Here is a 22,603-nt window from a genome sequence, read left to right as displayed (position 1 = left end):
ACCGCGCCGAGCCCGCTGCTATTTGTGCATCCACGGAGAAATTTCGGCACCCGGCGCGGGGGGAGACAGCGGGGGGCTGGGGGGAACAGCGGGGTGAGACCCCGAGGTCGGCACCCCCAAAACTGCCATGCACCTGCTGCCCACCCCACCAAATCCACCCCACCCAAAGGACCCCAAAATCCAGCCCCGCCCCGGGATCCCCTATGCACACCACACAATCCAGCCCCCCCGGGGACCTGATATCCACCCCACAATGGACCCCAAAATCGAGCCCCGCCTTGGGGACCCCGTATCACCCCCACAAAGGACCCCAAAATCCAGCCTCCCTGGGGAGCCCATATCCACCCCCAAATGGACCCCAGAATCCACCCCCCACCACCACGTGTGTGGGGCAGGGGACACAAAGGCCACCCGCAGATGTCCCCAGACGTCCCTGTCCTCAGTTTAAGCAGGATGGTGGTGTTGGAGGGGGGGCGGGACACAGGTGTCCCCCCCAGATGGTGGCACCAAATCACTCGCAGCCCCCGCGCTCCAGAAACGTGTTTATTGCAAACCAAGGGGAAGGGCGGGGACAGGGAAGGTGACAGCTGGGGACCCTCACCCTGTGCACCCCAGGGTGGGGGCCAGTGGGAAATTGGGCCTGGGGGGGCCCCATGTCCCCCCTCCCAGACCCCAAAGTGCTGTGTAAGGGAAACCCAGACGTTTTGGGTACGGTGGGGCTGGCGTCCTTGCCGGGGATCCCCCCGCCCCATGGTGGTGTGGGTGACAGCCCCGCCAGTCCCCCGAGATAACGGGGAGCAAACCCTGGGGGCTGAGGGGGTCTCTGCCCACTCTGAGCCCCCTCCGGCGATGGGGTGAGGGGGGGTAAACTGGGAGAAACTCCCCCTCACGGTGCTGGATGGGATGGGTGGGGGCCTGGGGCAGCGCGGCGCCCATGGGAGACGCCAGAGCAGCACCCGGCGAGGGGAATTTGGGGGTGCCTGGTAGGCAGGGCGCAGGCAGGGCACAATATCCCTCCCCATGTGCCCCCCCATCCTCACGGCCTGCACCCAACGCTGCGGAGATTGCAAAGCTGCCCTGTGCTGGGGTGGGATCCGCACCCCCCCAAAACCCCCCAAAAATTAACATCCTGGGATCCGCACACCCAGAAACCCCCAAAATAAACATCCTGAGGCACCAGAAACAATCATTGTGTCACCCAACGAGCTGCGTCTATTCCAGCCGAGGAGCGGAGCAGGGTCCCCGGGTTGCCGTGGTGATGGGACGGAAAATCTGCATTCGCCAGGTTTCCCCGCTCGGCATCCAGGCGGTGCCGGGCGGTGCCAAGGTGCTGGCAGCGGGTGACGGGCGCTGGGTGGTCCCAGGTGGGTTTCTCCTCTCCCCGCTTTGGGTTTGGTTGGTTTTTTTTTTTTTAATTTTTGGCTGGTTTATTTTTATTTGGGCCGCTGTCAGAACTGGACAGCGCCCGGGGAGATGTTGAACATGGAGGGGTCGAACTTCTGGCCGCGGAAGGGGGAGCCCTCGGTGTCCCAGCCCTTCTTCAGCATCTCGTGCACCTTCTGCAAAATGAGGTTCCCCGTGGGGTCAGGGTTCACCCCAAACCTTCGCCTGTGTTCCCCGCCCTCCCCGATCCCCATCCCACAGGCATGGGAGGGGGTTGTGACACCAGGGTGACACACCTGAGGGACAGGATGCCACCCAGAGGGACCTGGACAAGCTGGAGAAGTGGGACTGTGTGAACCTCCTGAGGTTCACCAAGGCCAAGTGCAAGGTCCTGCACGTGGGTCGGGGCAACCCTGGTATTGGTCCAGGCTGGGGATGGAGGGATGGAGCAGCCCCCAGGAGAAGGACTTGGGGACACTGGAGGGCACAGAAATTTTTGGCCCTGAGGGCGGTGAGAGCCCGGCCCAGGGTGCCCAGAGAGGTGGTGGATGAACCATCCCTGGAGACATCCCAGGCCAGGCTGGACGGGGCTCTGAGCAACCTGAGCTGGTGCAGATGTCCCTGCTCGTGGCAGGGGGGGCACTGGGGGAGCTGGGAATGTCCCTTCACCCCAAACTGTTCTGTGATTCTCTGGTGACACGGGGAGGCTGTCACCTACCAGCTCGTGGCTCTGGGGCTTGCCCTGCAGCTTCTGGTGGTAGTCGAAGGTGAGCCGGTCCAGCACGGCGTGTTCCTCCTCGTCCACCGTGGCCATGGAACGCTCCTTGTTGATCTTGTCGATGTCGATCTGCTCCTCGCCCTCCAGGATGGCGTTCCACCAGTACTCGTCCCCCTTGTTCAAGTTGATCTGGGGACAAGGTGTGGGTCAGAGGACACCCCGCCATGGGACGTGTCACCCCCCGCCTGCCCCACACCTCCACGGCGGCGGTGCCATCAGCTGGCGTTGTCGCATCGCTCCGCGGCATGGCTGGGGCTTGGCCACCAGCGGAGGGTCCCACTCCGGCCCCAGGTCCCCCCACATGGGTGACAGGGGGGGACAAACGCTTGTCTCTCCCTCCTTTGGTGGTCCAAGGGCTTTGCACAATCGCACCGCAGCCGAAATCCTGGCCTGTGCCACAGCTGGTGACACCAGCCCACGGGTGACACCTCCCTGTGGGTGACACCATCCCAGGGGTGACAATGTCACCTGCTGCTCCATGCCACCCCTGCTCACCACCACCACCAGCTGTGGAGGGCTGGCCCGAGGACAGGGGACACTCTGAGGACAGGGGACACCACAGGGACAGGGGACACCCACACAGCTGGGGAGGCTGCGCCGGTGCCAGCGTCACCGTGGGGACACCCCCCACTGGGAACCCCCACTTGCTGCTTCTATTTTTTTGCCAGGAGGGGGGTGGGCTCCTTCCTCCTCTATTATTTGAGCAATAATCCCAGCAGCACGGAAGATTTATGGCGTTCGTCGGGCCTCTCTGCAAAATCATCAATAAAGGCCGACAATACAATTTACTCAAACCTCCCTGGAAGCTCCAAACAGCTCTGGAGGGGAAAACACGGGCGGCTGTTCCCGTTCCCGAGCCGAGCGTCTCTCCCCGGTGCAAAAAAAAAGGAACCAATTAATACGGGAGGGGGTGGTTGGGGCTTAATCCTTCTGGGAGAGCAGAGCCGGGAAAATATTCCAGCTCGGGGAAGGCGTTAGTTTTTCCAGCTAGACGGGCGTGCTTGTTCTGAGTTTAATTGCACAGTTCCACTTTCCAGAGGAGGAAAAGCCACCGAGGGTTTTGCTCGTGGGCTTCCCGAGCCTGGGTGGGCGGGGGGGACGGCAAGATCCCCCCGAGTGTCGTCCCCTCGGAGGGGGGACAAGCCCAAACCTGGGCCAGGAGCATTCTCGGGGCTCGCTGCTGCTTCTCCTCGGGGTTTGAAACAAGAGCGATGTCCCCACGGTGCCACCAGCGTGACAGATTCGGCGCGCACGGCATGGCCACCCCTCGGCGCATCCCCACCAGAGCCAGGCTGGCGGCAGAGGGACGAACGGATGCCCAAGGACTTTATCAGTTATCAGACGTCACCCACTGCCACCCCAGAGCACCAGGGGAAGGAAAATTCATCCCTTCCCCCTTGCTCACCAAATCCCCGGCACCCACCTGGTGCAGACTCTGGGGAACCCCCACGAATTAGCTGGGAAACACGCCCAGAGCCCCAAATCTCCCGTGATTCACTAGTTCCCCCCCAGTAAGGGCTGGCGGAGCTGCCGTGGGTGCCAGCCCAGGGATCCTGTCCCCCCCCCGCCCCACGCGTGGCCCCGGCTTTATTTACCACATAATGTTTCCCACCCTGCTGGGAAGAACAGAATTATTCATTTCCTCACCAGCTTTTCGGTGCTGCGCATCGCTCCAGCGCCGAGTGCTTCACAAACAATAATTAATTAACCTCTGCAGCCCGCCTCGTGCGCACAGGGGGAATCTGCTCGATCCCCTTGATTCCAGGGGGAGAGATGCAAAAGAGGGAGCGAGACACTGAAATGCCCATGGGTCAGGGCAAAACTCTCTCTACCACCTTGAGTTTGGGGTTTTGTGGTGCAGGAACAGTTGCCACAGACGGGTCCGACCTCCGGGACGGAGAGCGTGGGCTCAGGTTGATCCTTGGACACGTTTCTGCCAATGATTTTTGTAGATTGAGCCCAGCGCTCGGCTGGGGACATGGGCTACGAGAGCTGGGGGTGATAGAGAGACAGGCTCTATCTTCCCCGAGCGCTTGGGTGCAAGAATCTCTGCTGGGGAGCGGCTGAAGGACCTGGGGGTTCAGCTGGAGAACAGGAGCTGAGGGGAGACCTTCTGATCTCTGACCTGCCTGAAAGGAGCTTGGAGCCAGGGGGGGTCGGGCTCTGCTCCCCAGGAACAAGCGCCAGGACCAGAGGAAACGGCCTCAAGTTGCGCCAGGGGAGGTTGAGGTTGGATCTGGGGAACAATTTCTTCCCCAAAGGGCTGTGGGGCATTGGAACAGGCTGCCCAGGGCAGTGCTGGAGTCACCATCCCTGGAGGGGTTGGACAGACGGACATGAGGTTCTCAGGGACACGGGGCGGTGCCAGGGGTGGGTTATGGGTGGACTCGATGAGCTCGAGGGGCTTTTCCAACCAAAATGATTCTGTGATTTTACAAAGGCCAAGGTCCGGGAGAGCTGAGAGGCTGCGGCAGATCCCTGGGCTCAGCCCTCACCCACGCACAGAGGAAGACTCGGGTGTTTGACCATACAAGGCTGCTCCTCCCTCGGGGAGCGATCCAGGAACCCCAGCTGGGAGCAGGGATTTTTTTTCGCAAGGACAAATCTCGACCTGATTATGTTCAGACAAAGCAAACGCTTTGCCTGTGCTACAAGTCCCCCAGCCAATGGCTCAGCCCGGCCCTCCGGGGTCCCAGAAATGCTGGTGGCTGTTTGCCAGTGGAAGGATTGGGTCCCTGCGGCGTGTCCGGGCTCTCGGTCAAACTTCAGCTCCATTTCTAAGGCTGCGGGTTGCCCAAGGGCCTCCTGGGCTGTTGGGAGATCTTCAATCACCTCCAGAAGGGGTCACAGCCCAGATGAGTGTTTTGGGGTGCACAGGGAGGCAGGAACAGCGGCCGGGAAGGTCACAACCCTTTGCGGTTGGTTCTGGGCTTCTTCATCGCACGAGGCTTCTTCCCCGATCCAAAATGCCTCGTCAGATTTGGGGAGATGCTGCTGAGGGATGTAAGTAGGTCTTGGAAAAAACCACATCTCACCACGTGCTTTTCTCCTGGAACAGCAACCATCACCCCAAAAGTCAGGGGAGATGTTTAGGGGGTACGGCAGAGGCAGCAGGGCAGAGGGAGAGCACCACAGATTATTATGAACTTGGCCTCGTGGCTCACGAGATGACAAGCCGAAGCATGTAATAGCTGTTCGAGGCAGAACTCTGTGACAAAAGCCCAAGCGTGGATAACAAACGCTGGAGAGGAGGAGAAAAAAGACAGGGAATGGGGGGAAAAAGTCCTCCACAACGAAAATAATCCCAAAACGTGTTGTGCACAACACCCAGTGGAGATTTCTAAAAACAGCTCGTGCGGAGCTATTTTAATCTCGCTTTCGACAAGCAAGCGGGTGTGACGGAGAAGGGAGAGCGCAGGGATTACACCCGGGCGCGGGGCTTCGGGACAGGGACACCATCCTGAGCAGGAGGAACCGTGGACAGAGCTCACGTGGTGTGGGATCTGCTTCCAAAATGACACCCGCTGGGTTTCCGCCGCGGCCGGGCTGTCGTGCGAATGGTGAGGGTGCCAAGGACAAGATGGGAAACGCGTTGGAAAGGCGGAGCGGTGTCTGAGGGCTGGGGAAGCCGTAAGAGCAGCCGGGAGAGCAGAGGGATCCCAATGATCGACGTGTCCTGCAAGAGCGAACGGGACCCACCGGCCTCTCTGCGCAGATCTGGGACCGTCCCAGGTGGAGAAGAGCAAGTGGGAGAGATTTCACCTCCTCGGATCGAGCTCTGCCCACAGGGGTTGCCTCAACGTGAGGAAACGGCCTCAAGTTGCACCAGGGGAGGTCGAGGTTGGATCTGGGGAACAATTTCTTCCCCAAAGGGCTGGGGGGCAATGGAACAGGCTGCCCAGGGCAGTGCTGGAGTCACCATCCCTGGAGGGGTTGGACAGACGGACATGAGGTTCTCAGGGACAGGGGGCAGTGCCGGGGGTGGGTTATGGTTGGACTTGATGATCTCGAGGGGCTTTTCCACCCAAACTGATCCGGTGATATGTTCTAACTCACAGACCATGAAAACAAGAGCACGCGCAGGTTATTCTCTGGATGGAGCTGCCGAGGTGCCCCGAGCAGTGACCAAGGCACCAGGATCTCCTCACCGACCCCCACTGGCACTGGGTGCGTTCGGTTTCAACTTTAACCTCACCTGGGGTCTCAGGTGGCAGGTGACACCTTGCAGCATGTCACGGGACACAGACATCCCCGACCGTCATGTTCAGAGCTCACACAGAGCTGCACAACATGTGGATGCACAAACTCGGGTGCAGAATGGGGCCAACTGCCCCATCCGCCCTCCAAGCCAACCCAACCGGCTCCCGTCCTGGCCCCGCGCAGGCGCTTAACGAAGCAACTCATTAACTCATGGCTGGGTGTCGCCTGATGAATGAATCGGGAGGAGCTGCAAACCACTTTTGGCTACTCCGTGCACGGAAACCAGGAGATGCTCTTGGGCAAGAATTACTCACTCTGCTCCAGTTACCTTACAATTCTTCAGAGCGAAATCTCATCCCACCACCAATATGTTGGCAGCCAGCTGGAGATCTTCGGCACCTTGCGCTCGCGCTACTTTGAGGCGAGACCCAGCCCGAGGGTTGGAGGGAACAGGATCGCTCCCTGCGGCCGCTCCAGAAGGCCCCGAGTCTCGCTCCGCCCGCGCCATTCCCGTCCTCCTCCGAAATTCCCTCCCTTGCCGATCCCAGGAACATCCCCAGGGACTCCCATATGCTCCTTGGGTCACCTCTGCATGGGTCTGCTCCTTCCCAGGATTGTTTCTCTTCTCGGGATTGTTCTTCTTCCCAGGATTGTTCCTCTTCCCAGCTCAGCTAATTTTCCAGAAGCTTAAGAACATTTTAAAAACGCGAGTTAACGATGCCACCGCCTTTTTCACAGCGTTTCAATGGCCTAAAGTAGTCGGAGAAGCTTCTCCCGGGGTGCAAAACAGCTTTGATCGCTCCTGAAACTTCTGGGAAAGCCTCTGGGTGGAAAAGGAGAGGGCGAAGGTGGCCAGAGGGGCAAAAACCCCACTCCCAGCACATTCTGGGTCCCAAAACTCGCGCAGGAGTTTGGCAACTGTTTGCCACTCAAGATGCAGGCTGACGGGGAGCAACGCAAACCCCCAGGACAGTTACAGCTGCAGACACGGCCCCCGGCCGGCAGAACTCCCACCCGCAGCCTGGAGCATCCCAGAAACGAGTCTGCATGCTGGGAACCCACCAGGAACATGCTGCCGGGTGGTAACAACCCCCAAACCACCTCGTCGAGGAAGATCTTGGGGCGCAGGCACAGTGCGAGCCACGGGGCCTGATGGAGGCAAACGGAGACGTAGCCACAGCAACCGATTCCAAGAGGAGAAATAAAAACCTGAGGCAGGATGGACAGGAACGGCGGGGACAGGAGTCTGCCGGGATGCTGGGGCCAGGCGAGGACCAGGCGAGGCAGAGGGCAAAGGACACGGTGCCGTGTCACAAGCTCTCTCTGCCGATCAGGGGATGGCGACCACCTCAAGATACCAGATGTGCTGCCACCACCGCAGCTTGGGGACCCTCCTCGCCCAACCCCATGGACGTGCAGCTCTGCCAGAGCACACGGCACACAGACTGAGCTGGACGTCAGATGGGGAAAGCCAGACATGTCTAGATCTGGCTGTTTAAGGAGTTTATCCAGTGTTCCAGGTCAAGCCCAGCAAGGGAAGGCGAGGAGACGCGGCTGGCGCGGAGCAGCCTTACCAAAACGCACTTGCCAGGCTCCAGGCTCCAGAGGGAACTCTCCGTGTTGATCTTGTGGGTGAGTTTCCCTTCCATGAGGACGCGCTGGCTGCTCCCCTCCAGCACCGCCACCCGAATCGCGCCGCTGCTGATATCCACAGACACCTGGAAACACAGAGAGAGACTGAAAATAACACAGCAGGTTCCTGCGTGTCCTCGTGCTAAGCTGGAGTGTGGGGTCAAGTGCACTTGCTGGGGATGAGAGAGAGAAGAGCTTTCAGACCCGTGTGGAAATTCCGCTGTCATGTCAGAACAAACAGCAACAGCTCAGAAAAAGGAAACCTCTCCGGGGAGCGAAAGGCAGCGGGGCCCGGCAGCCCGAGCCCTGGAAGGATTTGGGGCAGCTGGTTCTGCCAGTGCGACTGCCCCGTGCCTCAGTTTCCCCACTGAGAAAAGCAGCAAACCTACAGGGCTCCTCCACGGAGTGTTCGAAGGTTGGGCACCTGCTTGCTGTGACCAAACTCTTTAGGAGTGTCCAGCAAGTGTCCGGCTGTCACCATGACAAGCTGGGCACGGGTGTGCGTGTTCCTGGGTGGTGCAAGCTGGAAATGGGAACAACTTGGGGATTTCTACAGCGACGCGGGCAGCAGTGGCTTGTCCCCACTTCTGCCGCGCACACCAAAATCTCCTCAGCTCCGTTTCCCCTGTCGGAAGCAGCGCTGGGCCCAGCCCAGGCCTCCTGGGGAGGGGACGCTGCGGCACGGCTCCTGTTCGCCCACCGCGGGGGGACGGGGACGCGGCAGCTCCGTCTCCAGAAACGGGGCCAGGTCCCGCCTGAGGCAGCCATATGGGGAACCCTGCTCCAACCTGCCGCGGAGGTGACATGGCTGTCCCCTGGGGTGACGGAGGCCGGCTGCGGCTCGGCTGTGCCGCACGCAGTACCATCGCTCTCCGGAGAGACCATATGTTCTTTTTTTTCCCCATCGGCCCTGAGCACGAGCCAGCCCAAGGAGTTACAGGGGGACCTAGCCAGGAAAGGAGCAGGTTTGTGGCCCCCGGTGCTGCCCCGAGAGGAGGAGACTGCGGTGAGATTTGCCTGCATTCTCTCCCAGAGTTCCCCCAGATCTTCCTCCCGCTCTGCAGATCTCATTTGAAATGTTATTACATTATCCATTACCTAGGAGATTTCCAGCAGCTCACTAGCTCCACGCAGGCAAGAGACAGGCAGAGCTGCTCCAGCCGGGGAGGCACCACGGCTGCGTCTGATGTCACCCAGATAAAGTCCCCAAACCCACCATGTGTGACAAGGAGCAGAGGAGACCCAGCACACACAGCGCAGGGCGACACCGGGACTGAGCTGCGATGCGGGGAGCGGGGCTGTGGTTGCAGGGGGTCAGAGAAGGGACGTTCCGGCTTTGTCAGATGGGAGAGGACAACAGGACGAGAGCGAACGGCCTCAAGTTGCGCCAGGGGAGGTTGAGGTTGGATCTGGGGAACAATTTCTTCCCCAAAGGGCTGTGGGGCATTGGAACAGGCTGCCCAGGGCAGTGCTGGAGTCACCATCCCTGGAGGGGTTGGACAGATGGACATGAGGTTCTCAGGGACATGGGGCAGTGCCAGGGGTGGGTTATGGGTGGACTTGATGAGCTCGAGGGGCTTTTCCAACCAAAACTGTGATTGTATGAGAGGATGCCCAGCTTCCACCTGGTGCATGGCTGCAGACGGCCGCTGAGAATCCCTCCTGGATGGGAAACATCTCCAGAGAGGCTGCGGCACCGAGCAGCTTCCTCTGGACATGTCTGAGGCTTCAGCACAGGGACGAAGTGTGTGGATCACAGAATCACAGGATGGTTTGGGCTGAAGGGCCCTTTCCAGCTCCCCCAGTGCCCCCCCTGCCATGAGCAGGGACATCTGCACCAGCTCAGGTTGCTCAGAGCCCCGTCCAGCCTGGCCTGGGATGTCTCCAGGGATGGTTCATCCACCACATCTCTGGCCAACCTGGGCCAGGCTCTCACCACCCTCAGGGGCAACAATTTCTTGTATTTAACCTAAATCTCCCTCCTTCAGTTTAAAACCATCAGCCCTTGCCCTGTCGCAACAGGCCCTGCTGAAAAGTCTGTCCCCATCTTTCTTCTCAGCCCCTCTTAAGTATGGAAAGGAAGAGGCTCTGCTCCCCGCCGCCACTGACTGTCCTTGTCCCCGGCGCAGCACAGGGTCTGCCCGGAAAGGGTCAAGCGTAAAAAAACAACGTGACCCCCAAGTCACCTTGTGAGGGGCCTTTTTTGGGGTGTGGGGGGCCAGGGATGCTGGAGATACAGATGGCATCTCAGCTGTGGGATCCACAGGGACAGGAGCAATCAAATGTGAGAGGTATTTTACTGCAAGGCGGCTGCAGGAGAGAGCTGGGGGGCTGAGGGACGTCCCCGAGGTGGCTCTGGGACCAGCAGGGCACGAGGAGAGGGAGCGGAGAAACCCAAACGGCAGAACAGACCCAAACCAGGCAGAGTTAACCCAGCCGCTTTGCAAAGCCATCGCAACACCCACATCAACCTGCAGCCAGCAAAAAGGCCACTCTTGGCACACCAGAGGTGACGAGGGACAAGAGGAAAGGCCACACACCAACTTGTGTGGAGAGGAATGTCCGTGAGGACTCACATGGTGGTGCCCAGAGATCGCAGGGTTTGGCACACGTGGCCAACGGCTCCTTCTCAGGTGCCTCGGTGGCAAAAACACTTCTGCTCGGTGTCCCTGCTCCGGCGGAGAGGGTGACCAGGCTCCCCAAGGGGCTGCCCGTCCTCCCTCCGTCCCCTGCACCCCGAATTGTCCAACCACCCTGCGCTCATAGCCGGCAAAACCGGGGTTTGCCAGAACCAGGCACGGACCGGGGAGAAAAAGCGCGATTCCGTGGGAAACGCCGTCCCGGCAGCGCAGCCACAACCAGGGGCACCCCGGATGCTCCCAGGCTGCCTGTCCCCCACCCCGTGCTCCCCACAAAGCTCTCTGCACCCCCAAAAAACACCCGGTTTTCCCAGCACTTGCGAGGAAACCCAGCGCTCAGCTCGCTGCTGCCGTGCCTTTCCACCACAGTAATTTCTGTGCACACTAAAACGCCCACACCCGCCCACGCAAATCAAACAAGCAAAACACAAACCTACGAAGGAATCGAGCTCATCTCCTCTGAGCCAGGCAAAAAAAAGAGGCTCGTTGTCATTATCTCTATTTAAGTGCTTGGGAAGTGCTCGAATCCACAGGCCCCTGTCGCGCCTCTAAGTAGATCAGAGAGGTGGAGACCGCAGAGGAAGATGCTCCCACCTTCCCCGTCGCCCATTCCTGCTCCACGGCCACTTTTTTGGAGCTCCATACAAGGAAACTTGAAGCTCACCCGAGCGAAAATGTGCCATAGCAACAGCCTGAATCCAAAAAAGTGTCATAAGGAAGGTTTTGAGCAGCATTAGAGCTGGGCGTGCTCTGAGCCCAGGGACCAAACAGGGGAGATTTTTAATCTTGCCTTGGCAGGCAGGAGCCAAAAAGCTGATAATTTTTTAAAAAGATGAAGCTGTGTGGTGAATGTAGAGGAATGCACAACCCACCAACAGTGTGTCCAAACTCCATCGAGCTTTAAAACTGCTCTGAACCTTCCTGCTTTGGCCTGTGACCCAGCCTATCTGCTTCCAGTCTCCCGAGGCTGGAACAGGTGGAAATAATCACTTTAAAATGAAAAGTCAGCCACCAAGAGGGGTGGATGAAGCCAAGCCCAGGAGACTCCTCACAAAGGAGAAGGAAAGTCCAATGTCTGAACAATCAATTGCCCCGAGAGGGCAGAAATCAGGACCAGGACAGGCAGAGCTGCGTGGGAAGGAGCTGCCCTGATAATCATCTCCATCGACACCCCGGGGTAGGGCAAAGCCACGATGCTCTTATTTTTTTGGCAAGGACACAAGTCCTCTGGCACAAAGGGCACTTCCCTGGGCAGGGAGAGGCATCATGCTCACAGAGGGATGGAACATTCGTCTGGATGCCCCCGAATCCTTCCAAGAAACAGCCTGGGTTTGTTTTAGAGAGATGCGGCTCCTGGTCCCCTGCTGTCCCCGTGGCAGCCACTCGCTCCCTCACCGCTCTGGTCCGGGTTGCTGCTGCCAATGATGCTCTTTTGGCACAATCGGGAGCTGTGGGGGCTGGAGTCGGTGGACAAACCCAAGTGGGATCATTTCAGCCACCCTGGGCGCAGGAGAACGGGAGGTGGGGGAGTGCGGAGATCCAAAATGGAAAAATACTGGATCAGCTGTGGGGAGGGCAGCACTCGGGAAAGAGCAATGGGGGAAGAGCAGCTGGAAAGCTGCCCAGCGGAAAACAACCTGGGGGTGTTGGTGAGAGCGGCTGAACATGAGCCAGCCCAGGTGGCCAAAAAGGCCAACGGCATCCTGGCTGGTACCGGCACTGGTGTGGCCAGCAGGCCCAGGGCAGCGACCGTCCCTGTGCTGGGCACTGGGGAGGAAAAACCTCAAATCCTGGGGGCAGTTCTGGGCCCCTCACGCCAAGAAAGGCCTTGAGGTGCTGCAGCAACTTGAGAGAAGGGAACGGAGCTGGGGAAGGGGTTGAAGAAGGAGAAGGTTTAGGTTGGAAATTGGGAAAATTCCTTCCCGGAAGGGGCTGTGGGGCATTGGAACAGGCTGCCCAGGGCAGTGGTGGAGTCACCATCCCTGGAGGGGTTGAACAGATGGAGATGGAGATCTCAGGGACATGGGGCAGTGCCAGGGGTGGGGAAACGGTTGGACTCGATGATTTTAAAGGTCTTTTCCAACCAAAATGATTCCGTGATTCTAAAGACAGGAGAGTTCAAACTTCTGGGTCCCACTAACCCCAGCTATGGGGACGCCTCTCTCCAGTCCCTCGCCGGGAGGGAACAGAAGTGGCAAAGGAAAAATGATGTGACAGCTCGTGGCCGTGAGCAGAGATGGAAAGTTCCTGCCTGAGCTGAGGGGGCAGGTGAGACCCCCCCCCGCCCACGCAGGCAGCGGGAGGGTCCCCAGGTCCCTTCCACCCCACGCGGGCTGTGCAGAGGAGCCGTTCCAGCAGCTCCCACTTGCAAACGAAAGGCTCCAAGTCAGCTGGAGTGAGCGGGGAAGGAGTATCCTTCATTCCCAGCCAGGCTTGGAAACCCACAGGGGAGTTTGCAGTCAGTGTAAGCCGGCAGAAAAGCACAGAAAGTGCCAGGGAACCGCGCTGGGGCCAGAGAAATGGGACGCCACAGTCGTAAAGGGGACACGGCCACACTGGGACCATCAGTCCCCACCAGAGCCGGAGAAAAAGGCACAACCGCATCCTGCTCCTTGAGAACGAAGGACAAAGAGCCTTCCCGTTCCAAACACAGCTTCCCGGGAGAGCTGGACACCCCAAGGGAAAGGGAGATGCCCAAAGACACGGCGTTAAGGCTGCCTTACCTGTTTGCCTTTAATGATGTGCTTGGGCACAGGCACTTTAATCTCCAGGTCGCTGTAGTCTTGGGACCAGGCGTAATTCTCTCGCACAGCTCCGTTGTAGCTGTCAGGGTCTGTTTGGAACTGCTCCTGTCTCCTGAGGAGGAAAAAAGGGGTGACATGCCAAATATTGGACAGATTAGAGACTGGAGAGAGCAGGAAACCTGAGAGCGGGGTACGAGGAGCAGAAGAGAGGGCAGAGCCTCTGCTGGGCCATCCTGTGAGATCCCCAACGCTTCAGGCTGATGCTCAGTCCCTCCTGTGCTGTTGGCCCTGTCTAGGAAGGGAGAAGGTTCATAGAATCATTTTTATTGGAAAAGAGCCTCAAGCTCATCGAGTCCAACCATAACCCACCCCTGGCATGAGGGACCCAAAACTGTCCCCAGGATTTGAGGTTTGGCTTCCCCAGCGCCCAGGACCTGGTGCACCAGGAGAAAACAGAGCTGGTTTATCCTCCTCTTAATTTTATCACCGCCCGCCGTTGCAACTGGGGCAGTTGGTGACACAGGTGACAGAGCTGTGGAGCAGGATGCCTGAAGAGCCAGCCTGACGTGGCACTGGAAGGGGACAACTGGGTCACAAGTGACACTTTGAGCCAAAACCAGCCACTTCCAGCTGCAAAATCTCAGGAGAAGAATGAGGAGGCGGCTGTGAGGGCAGGATGGGATTGACCGGATTGATATACGATAATCAAGACAGCATTTCCAGCCAACAGGGAGATCTCTGTCACCCCACGTCCCTTTTAGCCTGCTGAGGATCTCTTCCATCGCACCCTCCTGGGGAGGGCTTTCCAATAAAATCGAACTCTGCCTAAACATAGCTGTGGCGCTAACAAAAGGCAGAGTTGTTTTAAAATGTTTTGATATGCACCTGGTCCTCAATCCAGAGCCGGATAAACACGGGGCTGCAGTAACTTACGTAAGGGGGGGTCCGGTGACGAGTGGCCCCAAGGGGTGGCAGCTGGTGGCCCTGGGGACATCCCTGCGCCCCGTTGCCTCCCCGACACCCCCACAGCGCGGGGCCGTCGCCAGCACCAGGCGGGGGTGGCTGCCAGCAGCGCGGCGCCTTGAGGATTATGTAAGATCCATCAATTTTAATTAAATTAGGCTCTAAGACAATCAGAGGGTGTTGTCGAAGGGGTTGTGTGTACACCCCCCTCCTTTTTTATTTTTTTCTTGGTGTTTTACCTGCCTTGTTACAACCACCCACACCCCGGGGCGGTTTTGATGCGGTTCCGTGGGCAGCACTGGGGTCTGGCAGCGGCCACGGGCTCCCAGCCTCGGGCCAGGGATTTTTCGGGGCAACGGCATCGCTTTTTTTTTTTTTTTGGGCATTTTGGCCTCTCCTGGCGGTCGCCCATTGGGTGCCCATCGCCATGGCAACAGGGTTGGCATGGCAGCACCGAACCGCCGGCGCGGGTTGGTTCCAGCTGTCGGTTTTCCCAACCGCCTCCAGACTGTGGGAGTCAAGCAGGCGGGAGGGCAATGGGGGAACGGAGCGGGGACCGGGGGCTGCGGGTCACCGGGGGCTGCAGGGTCCCGCTCGCACCCCGTGCAAGCAAAGGGGTTCAAACAAGGGAGGGTGCGTCCCTGAGCATTGTCTTGATGATGCTCTGGGGACACGAGTCTCCCTGAGATCACCCTGTATGAGGCACGGGCAGGGAAAAGGGACGTTTCTCCCCTGGTTTCGTCCCCCTGTGCCCCCACAGGATGGGTCCCGGTGTGGGGGACTCTGCTTGGGGACAGCACAGGGACACGATGCTCCTGCCGTGTGTCCCGACCCCCTCGGGCTGGAGCGAGGGTGTAAGTGGCCGCACGGTGAAGCAGAGAACAAACCTGAGCAAGGCTTAAAACCTGCTGGGTTTTGGCGTCCTAAAAGAGGAAAAATTCTCCTTCTAATCAGCGTGGAGCTGGGCAGAGCTCTCCAGGCTCCTCACCAGCCAGGGACCACAGGGAAGGTGTCTCACTGGGAGTCACCATCCCAAGTGTTGTCAGCTCCTGAAGAGCGAGGGAAGAATCAGACAAGAACCAGCAAATCATAGAATCACAGAATCACTTTGGTTGATAAAGACCTTTCAGATCACTGAATCCAACCATAACCCACGCCTGGCACTGCCCCGTGTCCCTGAGAACCTCATGTCCGTCTGTCCAACCCCTCCAGGGATGGTGACTCCAGCACTGCCCTGGGCAGCCTGTTCCAATGCCCCACAGCCCTTTGGGGAAGAAATTGTTCCCCAGATCCAACCTCAACCTCCCCTGGTGCAACTTGAGGCCGGTTCATCCTAGAGAGCTCACATACCCCAGCCAAACCATCCCCATGCTCCACACGGAGTTTTGTGACTAAACCTCCCTCCAGCTGCCGCTGTCCATCCTGGGGACATGGGGACTGTTACTTCTCTGCTCCTCTCCTTCCCCTGAGACCCAGCCCAGACCCCTTCAGCCCTTCCTGCATGTCACCACCACCCATCCCTGCTCCAGCTTCACTACCGACCTTCAAAATCCTCGGATTTGAAACTCATGAGGCAACTTTGTGCCCCAAAACTGGATCACGAGGGGTTGGCAAATTCCTCTGCAAGTTTAACCACCTGCTCTTGCACAAATGAGGATTCGGGGTGACAAACTCAGGCCTCAGCCTCGTTAAGTGCCTCTGACAAACGGCTCCACTATCTCCTGGAGCAGCTCTTCCTTTCCTGGAGGTTTTCCAGCCAAGATCCTCGCCTGGTCCAACTGTGCTTCGCACACACCCCCCTTCACGCCGGCGGCACTCAAGAAATTGGACCTAGCTCCCCGGCCGGGAGGCAGCTGCCCTCCTTGTCCGCAGGAGACAGCCCCAGCTCGGCCAAATCCGCCCCTCGTGTCGCTTCGACAGCTCCACCACGCCGCAGGCAAGAGAATTTCCTGCACCAACACCGTCGCCAGGAGAAATTCCCGGCCCCAGAGCCACCAGGCGAAGACGGAGGCCGGATCCAGCACGCAGGGCGGTTGGATGGGGATTCTCCCGGCAGCACTGGCGATAGCGCGGCTGCTCCCGGCGCGATGGGCAGCTCACCGCGATGCCGAACCGCGTGCCGGGGCAGGTGGTGGCAGGGCTGAGGGAAGGTGAAACAGCACTGGCTTTTAAACGCGAGGGTTTGGCACCGCGTGCACTTGGCTGCCGGGTGGCGGGGACGGTGTGGGTGGTCTGTGTGTTCTGTCTTGTTCTATTTTTTGCAAGCGATGTGTCATTTTGGGGGAGGTGAAACCTTTAACAATGCACCGCCAAGAAGCAGCCGATCTGTTTTCCACATCGCACGGCTGCGCTCTCACCAGTCCCGAAGCCACAGGGCGCGAGGTCAGACCTGACGGCAGCGAGAGGGGGACCCCAAGGAGACGTGGTGGCATCTCCAGGAGATGCTGCTCCAGCGAGGGCCTGAGCCACACACTGAGCCCAATATCCAGATTTCTGGGCATTTCTTATTCTGGGATTTCCAGCTCTGTGGGTGCACGATGAGCCAAGCAAAGCGGGAACAGCGACCGCGCGATCCTCTCCTCTGCGGACACTCAGCTAAAGGCACTTCCATCCTCAGAGCGCGACAGTTCCAGCACCTGCTCTGTAAAAGCAGCGCCAGACACAAACCGAGCGCAGGAAACAAACACCGAAGGATTTGGTTGAATGTTTTATACGAGGAGAAGTAGGGCAGCCCATGGAGTTCCTCTTGACTGAGGATTTTTATGTAAGAACGCAAAAGTTGAGGAAAAGATTGCCTGTAGCATCGAGCTAAGGACGGCTGCTGCTGTGAGGGGGTGCAGAGCGGGGTGAGCACCACAAGACGGAGTTAACATGGGCCTAAACCCAATGGACTTCTTTTTTTTCCTCTATAAAAAAAAGAAAAATATCCAAAGGATTTTCAGAACTACTTAAGGAAACCGACCCTCTCAGCCTGGAGCATCTGGGCTTTCCCATCCTCGGGAAGCAGGCGATGGATGTGTGGGATACGCCGGTTTTGCAGAGTCGAGCGCGGTGCGACGGCTCAGCCGGTGCTGGTTCTTTGGTCGAGCAAAGCGCTGAGCTCAGGGTGGGGGGCTGCACCTCAACGGCACCGCAGATCCCTCCAGTCACTTGGCATTCACCGAGAGCTTCCTCTGGGGCCGGCGCTGCTGTTTGCTCTTAGTCAAGGTGAATTATTTAGGCAGCTGCAATGCAAACGTGTCAAGCCAGTTAAGTGATGTGGAGGTGGGTGGAGAAGAGAAACAACCTCAAGAGCCGAAGCTGAGTGAGCGGGACCAGCCGAGGCCAAAGAGGATGATGTGGGGGGAAAGCCGGGCCGGCACAGCGAAGCCTCATAGAATCACAGAATCATTTTGGTAGGAAAATCCCCTCGAGCTCATCAAGTCCAACCGTTCCCCACCCGTGGCACTGCCCCGTGTCCCTGAGAACCTCATGTCCGTCTGTCCAACCCCTCCAGGGATGGTGACTCCAGCACTGCCCTGGGCAGCCTGTTCCAATGCCCCACAGCCCTTTGGGGAAGAAATTGTTCCCCAGATCCAACCTCAACCTCCCCTGGCGCAACTTGAGGCCGTTTCCTCTGGTCCTGGCGCTTGTTCCTGGGGAGCAGAGCCCGACCCCCCCTGGCTCCAAGCTCCTTTCAGGCAGGTCAGAGATCAGAAGGTCTCCCCTCAGCTCCTGTTCTCCAGCTGAACCCCCAGCTCCCTCAGCTGCTCCCATCACACTTGTGCTCCAGCCCCTTCCCCAGCTCCGCTCCCTTCTCTCAACTTGACACAGAAATGGAGCCCCAGACCCACTCCGCTTCTGCTCCTGAAAGAAGAATTTCTACCATTCCTGCCCTGCTCACGCTCTGCCATCAACACCCCATCCCATCAAGTCCCACTGGCACATCCCAACCACAAAAATCGAGCTTCTCCCTTCTGCGATACCGTCCTCCCTCAGCGCAGGGAAAACGGGTGTTGTACAGAGCCACCCCGCAGCCAAAAGCAGAGAAACTCCCCGCAGCTCCGCGTCCCAACCACCGTCAGAGGCCTCGTGTGATGCACAAAACCTTCTTCAAGCTGGAGAGGTTGCCAAGAATGGAAAGATCTCATTAAGTAATAATGAATTTCCGAGCAAGTAGGAAAAGAGGAAAATCAGGCGCGGCCGTGTGCCCAACCCACATCAACATGCAGTGCGGGGCCTGCCAGGAGACGTTGCGCACGCCGTCAATCCAGCCGGCGGTTATTGCCGCGATCAGACGTTTGGATCCAGGCGGTTGCTCCGTGACAGCAGCCGAGACCGAGCGGCATCCATCAACATAATTAATCCCATGTCCCCGGCGCTGCCACAACTCAAGGAGGCACTGGTAAATCCTAGGAGAGAAGCTCTTGCTGAGACCAAGCGCCACAGGGCTGTACCAGGGGCTTTTCCCCCTGACTTGGTTGGAAACACCTGCCCCGGGGTGGGTTTCACTGAGCCGGATGCCTCCGTCACAGTTCAAAGTGCCAGCGTGTGCCCAGGTGGCCAAGAGGCCACCAGCATCCTGGCTGGGACCAGCACTGGTGTGGCCAGCAGGCCCAGGGCAGTGACCGTCCTGTGCTGGGCTCTAGGAGGAAAAATCTCGAATCCTGGGGGCAGTTCTGGGCCCCTCAGCTCAGGGCTCTAAATGACGGCACCAAAATCACCTCAGGGCTCAAAATGGCAGGACCAAAATCACCTCAGCACACAAACTGGCAGCACCAGGAGCACTAGAATCACCTCAAAACACAAAACGGTGGCCAGAGGGGTGGCGGGATCACCTCATGAAAGCTCTTGAGGTGCTGGAGTGAGTTGAGAGAAGGGAACGGAGCTGGGGAAGGGGCTGGAGCACAAGTGTGATGGGAGCGGCTGAGGGAGCTGGGGGTTCGGCCTGGAGAACAGGAGCTGAGGGGAGAATCAGACAATCATTTGTGGTTGGAAAAGCCCCTCGAGCTCATCGAGTCCACCCATAACCCACCCTGGCACTGCCCCCTGTCCCTGAGAACCTCATGTCCGTCTGTCCAACCCCTCCAGGGATGGTGACTCCAGCACTGCCCTGGGCAGCCTGTTCCAATGCCCCACAGCCCTTTGGGGAAGAAATTGTTCCCCAGATCCAACCTCAACCTCCCCTGGCGCAACTTGAGTCCAAGCTTCTCTCCCCCTGTTCCCACTGCACCAAGGCTGGAGATGTGGAGAGGGGGTTCCCCGGTTCGAGGTGCCCAACGCAGCACCCACACCAGAAGATGCTTTTACCGCCCAACCCACCAGCCAAACAGCAAATCCACCCAACCCACAGAGGCTGGAGTCCCACCAATCCCCCCACACGGGACCCAGACACCCCGTCCCTCTCCCTGTCAGCTCAGAGCTTTGCTCTTTTCCAAGCTCGTGCTCTTCAGGGCAGCTCTGAGCCTTCCCTTTTGCTTCCCAAGTTATTTACGGAGCCATTCGACGGAGCCAACTTACTGACATTAGATGGGTTGAAATGCCAGCGCCAGCTCGTAGGAGAGTTTCGGAGCGTCGGCACCAGAGGGCTGGATTTCACTTACTGCTGGGATATTTAGGTCAAGGACAGCAGGACACGTCACCGTTCGGAAAAGTCCCCCTGGGATCTTATAGCGTTTGCATGGAGCTTATACAACCTTGGATTTCAGAGGTCTCCTCCAAGAGACCTACGCGCAGACAAACCGGGCTGGATTCAATTAAAGCTACCCTGGAAAAAGGGGATAAAGCCAAAGAAATCTAAAGGGGATTTAAATTTGGGGAGCAGGGGACAAGGTGGCTTCTCAGAACCCCACATTACCAACACAACTCGGCCCAAACTCTCCCGGCACCCGACGGCACAACCGGGCTGTGCCGGACCCACGTGCACCGGGTAGTTTTCCATATTATGCTGCTTCCTTTGGTGAACAAGGTGATATTAAAACAAGCAAACAGATATTGCTTTTTTAAATAAGAACGAGGCACAGGCTGTCCCTCGGCCTCCAGCCCTGGGATTTTTCTGCTTGTTAAGAGAAAAAATTTATAGGTTTTAATTTAGTTATTTTTGGTCCTGGGACCTAATTTAGGAGCTCGGTACCTTGGTAGGGCAACCAAAGCCCTGAGCGATTCAGTGCATGATAGGGGAACTGCCGCTCCGCTGCTGATCTCAGCAACACAAGCAGAGGAGTCCGATTCCTTGTGAAAAGCACCGGAAAATTGGGCCCCGACTGATTCCTCGTCAGCCACAAAAAGGCTCGTTACAGTCGAGGGCTGCACCAGACAGAGGGCTGGGGGGGATCTCATCCTCGGCTCGAGCGTTTCAGCCCTTTGAAAAGATGCTTCCCAAGCAGTTGAGTTTCCGCCGCAATGGGAGAAGGTTTATGTGTTAAAATAATTCTCCCAGCAGGAAGCTACAGCCGCTCTCCATTGCAAGAAGAAAGGCTCTGCTTGGCAGCGGAGGACTGAACTTCCAGAGAAGTTTCCCCGCTTCTCCCAGTATAACCTGGACACGTTCCTCCTCAAAACCAAACGTGACAGCGCCACAAATCCAGCACTGCAGCTCCTGAGAGCGAAAGAGCCTTTGCGTGACTCGGCGAGCCAAGAACACGCTGCTGTTCCTCTCCTGGGCACGTCAGAGGATGGAGGTCTGGACGAAATTTGTGTTCCTGGTCGGCACGGGCTGCAGCTCCCACCTGGAATGTCAGAGTCGGGGAGGAAAAGGGTTTAAGTGATGCCGGTTGACTTGGTGGGGGAGACTGTGTGGCTGGAAAAAGGTTTCTTGGCCTCACTGGGATGGCAGGGACAGCCCAGGAGCAAAAAATGGGGTAAGAAGTGGAGAACCCTGGTGGGTTCACACACACGCAGAGCACAGGGACGCCCTGGCATGGACAAGGGATGTTGGAGGATGGTGTAGGACCAGGAAAAGCACGAGGATTCTTAAGGGAGAAACAATCGAACAAATGAGGCCTTTTCGGCCTAAAAATGGGTTGAAATGGGGAAAGGGATGTGACAGGAAAACCCCGCACAGGATGGAGAAGGGAAACAGGGAACCGCTCAGTGCCTCTCCACCCGCACACACGGGTTCCAAAGCTGCACGGCCACGAACCTGCTGCAGGACGTTGCCGTGGAGAGCCCAGGCCTGCGAGGGTTGAAATTCAGAGACAAAAGGGACAAAAATAATCCACCAAGAGACATGAAAGACCAAACGCTCGCTCTGGCTCGTGGTGGCAGGGGGAAACGCCAGAGGAAGCATCGCCGCACACCTCGTTCTGTTCTCCTCCGCTTCCCCGAGCGTCTGCTGCTGGTGGAGATGGGATCCAGGGCCAGATGGAGCTTGGCGGTACCAGGTCAGAGATCTGTCTCGCTGCGGCTCATGACGGGCCGGGGCTGCGCTGGGGGAATTCCCTTTGCGGCACCTCTGCGCAGCTCAGGAATCAGAACCAGGACAGACTCTCCCTTCAAAATACGGATCGGGATCAGCTCTCGTCTTTCTGGGTCAGGCTGGAAGAACAGCACGAACCCCGTGCTGCTGCGGTGAGCTCAGCGGCAAAGCCCACGGGGACACGGGGGATGGAAACCAGTTGAAGTGGCTTCTGGGCCGGACAGATTGCAGCCAGAGCTCCACTCCCTTCCCTGCCTTGTTCTCCTGCCAAAGGCTTGAAAGAAGAAACTTTGGGATAACGCCGCCTCCAAATCAAACCAAACTGGCCCCACAGGAGTGAGTGTGCAGTGATACCTCCTCTCCACAGCCCCGCTCCGGGTGACCAGCAGTGAAATTCCCTTCCCCAGCACCCTGAGGAGGACGAAGCCACGCCAGAAAGCCCATCCTGCACCTCGCAACGAAAATAACAAATCCATATGGGCCTCCAGCAAAGCCAAGCCGTTGCTAAGTCACATTAGATTTACACAGCAGCCTCACAGAAATTTCCCAGGGTTATTTTGGGTATGCTCCCCAGCGCATCCCACAAAGGGTTAACCCTTGGCTGCAGGGGCTGGAGCTCGGAAAAGTCAGTTCAGCAGATTAACACATTTCAGTTCCAGTTTGTTCTGGGGGACGGCGAGCCGGAAAGTACACAAAGGGGTTTTGTAGGACACTGCCGAGCCCTGACACCCTCTGACGGGGATGGCGGAGCGGGGAGCGGCCGGTGCTGGAGCAGAGATCACCGGGATGAGGACAGGACAGGACACAGACAACGCTTCTGCCTGTTTGTTCCCTTCCCCGGTACAACCACACTGGGAGCATCTCCCCC

General features: G+C 58.3%; 1 protein-coding gene across 1 annotated transcript in view; it reads right to left on the bottom strand.

The window, feature by feature from the left end:
• Positions 1-530: 530 nt before the first annotated feature.
• NUDCD3 (NudC domain containing 3) overlaps positions 531-22,603 on the bottom strand; it is a 29,493-nt gene continuing 7,420 nt past the window's right edge. The window contains exons 3-6 of the mRNA XM_065651820.1: positions 13,356-13,488; positions 7,936-8,079; positions 2,102-2,290; positions 531-1,559 (exon numbers count right to left, since the gene is read on the bottom strand). Of these exons, the coding sequence (XP_065507892.1) occupies positions 1,449-1,559; positions 2,102-2,290; positions 7,936-8,079; positions 13,356-13,488 (577 nt within the window). The 3' untranslated portion in view covers positions 531-1,448. The remainder of the gene's footprint in view (positions 1,560-2,101; positions 2,291-7,935; positions 8,080-13,355; positions 13,489-22,603) is intronic.

This window comes from Caloenas nicobarica, chromosome 25, assembly GCF_036013445.1.
Source record: "Caloenas nicobarica isolate bCalNic1 chromosome 25, bCalNic1.hap1, whole genome shotgun sequence".
Lineage (NCBI taxonomy): Eukaryota > Metazoa > Chordata > Aves > Columbiformes > Columbidae > Caloenas > Caloenas nicobarica.
The sequence above is the reverse complement of the archived record's forward strand: the minus strand, read 5'-3'. Positions and strand labels throughout refer to the sequence as shown.